This window comes from Propithecus coquereli, unplaced genomic scaffold (assembly GCF_000956105.1).
Source record: "Propithecus coquereli isolate 6110/MARCELLA unplaced genomic scaffold, Pcoq_1.0 Scaffold79, whole genome shotgun sequence".
In the NCBI taxonomy this organism is placed as follows: domain Eukaryota; kingdom Metazoa; phylum Chordata; class Mammalia; order Primates; family Indriidae; genus Propithecus; species Propithecus coquereli.
Genome location: NW_012154062.1, coordinates 6,715,022 through 6,718,119, shown reverse-complemented (window position 1 = coordinate 6,718,119; position 3,098 = coordinate 6,715,022). Strand labels below are relative to the sequence as shown.

Genomic DNA, 3,098 nt, shown 5'->3' with positions numbered 1-3,098 from the left:
GTGGTGTTGGAATACTGATGTAGGTTCACAAGAAATGTCACAAGTAGTGTTACCCCCAGCTACCACTGTATTAAATTTACTAATACTGGCCTCGATCTAATCATGACTAAGCTCATTAAGTCAAAATCAGTCTTTGCTTTCTGGGAAATTGTGTGCAAAAGAGACAAATGTTCCGAGAAGAAACCTCTTAACGAGCAGCAGGTTAGAAGGCAAATTCTTGGGAGGATTGCAAGAATGAACTCTGAAAAAGATGTTTAAAAAGATACTGTGGCAGAAACTGCAGTGGAGATGGATATGTGGGAATAAGGGAGAAGAGAACATAAAAAGAAACTCACAGCTTTGATTTGAGGAAGGAATTTGAAAACCAGGGGTTGAAGAATAAGACAATTAAAGACAAGAGGGTGAACTCAAACAAAAAGGAGATCAGTGAAGCTAAAGGAATGTTAAAGCTGTCAAAAAAAAAAATCATGAAATCAACTATATGCATTGAAAAATTCAATTCATAATTCTTTCTCCCCTTCAAAGGTGTTAACACTATTAACTTTTCATCAAAATAGATGATATTTTTAAGATCAGCAAAAACCATACGAATTTGGCTAGACAGGACAGGAATAACCAGGGTCTAGGCTTAGGAAAACCTCAGCTTCTAGGGTAGTGGTTCTCAAAGTGTTGCCCCAGTCTCAACATCTGGGGCAACATCTGGGGCAACTCTGGGGCTGAGGCTGCCCCAGCAGCCTCAACATCAACCGGGAACTTGTTAGAGATATAACTAGTTGGGCCCCATGCCCTGATCTATAGAATTAGAAACCCTGGGGATCTGGCCCAGCGACCTGTGTTGTCATAAGCCCTCCAGCTGGCTCTGGTGGCTGTAAGAGTCTGAGAAGCTCTGTCCAGCTCAAAGACGGCTCAAAGGCATCAAGAGCAGAGCGTGCTCTCTCTCACCTGCCCCGGTACTTTCATGCCGTATCTAAGCTATTATAGCTCATCTGGTGTCTGCAAAACTGATCAATGTCATAAAAGGCCGAAGAAGCTAGAAAAAGCAAGAAGGCTGCTTAGCCCGAGCCTACCAGTGTTATAACCCCATAGAGCTTTTCGACTTTGTCCTTGAGTTCCCGGAAGCAGGAAGACAACCGGTCGTGCAGCGGCTTGAGCTGCTCCGTCAGCTTCTCCCCGTGGATGCGGATCCCTTCTGTCAGCAGCGGCATCTGCCGAGAGGGGCACAGAAGGAATGAAACACGGCTAAAGAAGAGGGATCATTGCATTTGGGGGCTGGGGAAGGGCAAGGTGGGGGCTAGAACACACAGCACCATCCAGTGAGGCCACTTCTCAGCTTAGGGCTTGTGAACTGGACGGACTTCGGTCAACGATGCGGAGAAATCCGCACACCAAGGCTACAGTCGGCCCTCAACTGTGCAAGGGCTGAGGGGCAAACCCAACAGAGCCCTTGGCACCTCTGCGGGTGAGCGACTGACAGCTTTGGGCCTGAGGCTGAATTGGATGTTTGCATTTTCTACCAATGTCCCCTGAAGCCGTGAGAGAGGAAAAAACAAGGCTGACATCTCTGAGCTAGAAACAGGCCAGGAAACCAATGGATGGACTTTCACGCCAGCTCTAAGAAGGCCCCTGTCAACCCCGTGCAGTTTAATCAGATGCCACTCCTAAGTCACTCTGCCAAGCAAACAAATGCATAGATAGGTTGCGGTTCCATAAGTGTTAGACAAAGAAAATAACCCTGAACGTAGGCTTGCAGACTTAAGCCCAGGGGGACATGGTAGACCCCCACACTGCCCCTGGTACCTGTAACGCTATCAGTCGCTTCAGCAGCTCGACCTTCTCCTGGTCTTCAGGATGCTCCTGCAAGTACTTCTCTGTAAAGAAAGCCTAAAAGCAGAGCATGTGCAAGTATTAATTAGAATTAATTAGAACACATTCCTATTTTTGCATGTGACCCTAAAAGGGGAGGGGTGAAAGCCTGGAAAGGTGAAAAATGTCTTCTGTTCTGATAAACCAGGGATGTCTAACTAAAAATTCATTCCTCTCCTGGGATAGCCCTTATATCAGAGTAGACAATTTTAAAAAGTATGTGCTATTCTGCAGTCTTTCTAGAATCATGCAAATTGCTACAAGGTTACATTCTCAATAATCAACACACACACACACACACACACACACACACACACACACACAACCACTAATCAAGTAAGAAAAGGCCAAATGACAACCAGCTAATAACTGAATTAAGGTTACTAATTAAATTAAGCGCACAGATGTTATAAGGGAAGGAGCAAAAAGTTACCAGGCAGGAGATGTAGCTGATAGTTTTTCTGCTCTTCCATGTGATAAGGGCTGTATCACATTTTCCCCTGTCTTAAGTGAATGTTAACATCTGTACTTTCTTGCTAATCACCTATCCAAAGGTCATTTTGAAAACAAAATGAGGCCTAGATATGAAGACATTTTAAAAGCATGAAGTGCTGGCTGGCCTTATCATTGTATGTCAGGACCGTGTTCGTGAATAAACATTCGTGGCCCCTCCAGCTAAGGCCCTAGCACAGGGAAATAAAACCCAAACTTAAATTCCAAACACAGGCCTTATATAGGGGACAGAATTTTAAAGACAGAATTCATTAGGACAGAAAATAGAAGTCTGCAGCAAACATTTCCAACAGAGTCTAAGATGGGAGTCACAGGTTTCCTCCCTGGACCTTAACCTTCTTCTAGAAGTGCTTTCCAAGACCAACCTTCAAAGTTTCCCTTCCCTCTTCTGCCTCACTGCTGTGAAAGCCAAAGCCCCATCGTATGAAACCCAAGAACTCCTGAAACCACAGACTACAATGAGAAAAGTAACCGGCTCATTTTGTGTGGCAAACAGAACGCGTGCAAATGCTACCTGTGGGCAGACGGCATGGGTTGAAAGCTGTGTCCTCAAAATACGGGGAATAGGCCTTGCTGATGTCATGAGTTAAGATCAGGTCACACTGGAGTAGGATGAATCCCTACTCCAATATGACTGTTGTCCTTATAAAAAGGGGAAATTTGGGGACTGGCACGTGTGCACTGGGAGAACACCAGGTGAAGAGATGCGAGGAGGGCCGGGC

At 45.3% G+C, this 3,098-nt stretch overlaps 1 protein-coding gene across 1 annotated transcript in view; it reads right to left on the bottom strand.

Annotated features, from left to right (window-relative positions):
- Positions 1-3,098, bottom strand: part of DOCK5 (dedicator of cytokinesis 5) — a 173,760-nt gene that overhangs the window by 24,751 nt on the left and 145,911 nt on the right. The window contains exons 44-45 of the mRNA XM_012662922.1: positions 1,798-1,881; positions 1,068-1,205 (exon numbers count right to left, since the gene is read on the bottom strand). Coding sequence (XP_012518376.1) covers positions 1,068-1,205; positions 1,798-1,881 — 222 coding nt within the window. The remainder of the gene's footprint in view (positions 1-1,067; positions 1,206-1,797; positions 1,882-3,098) is intronic.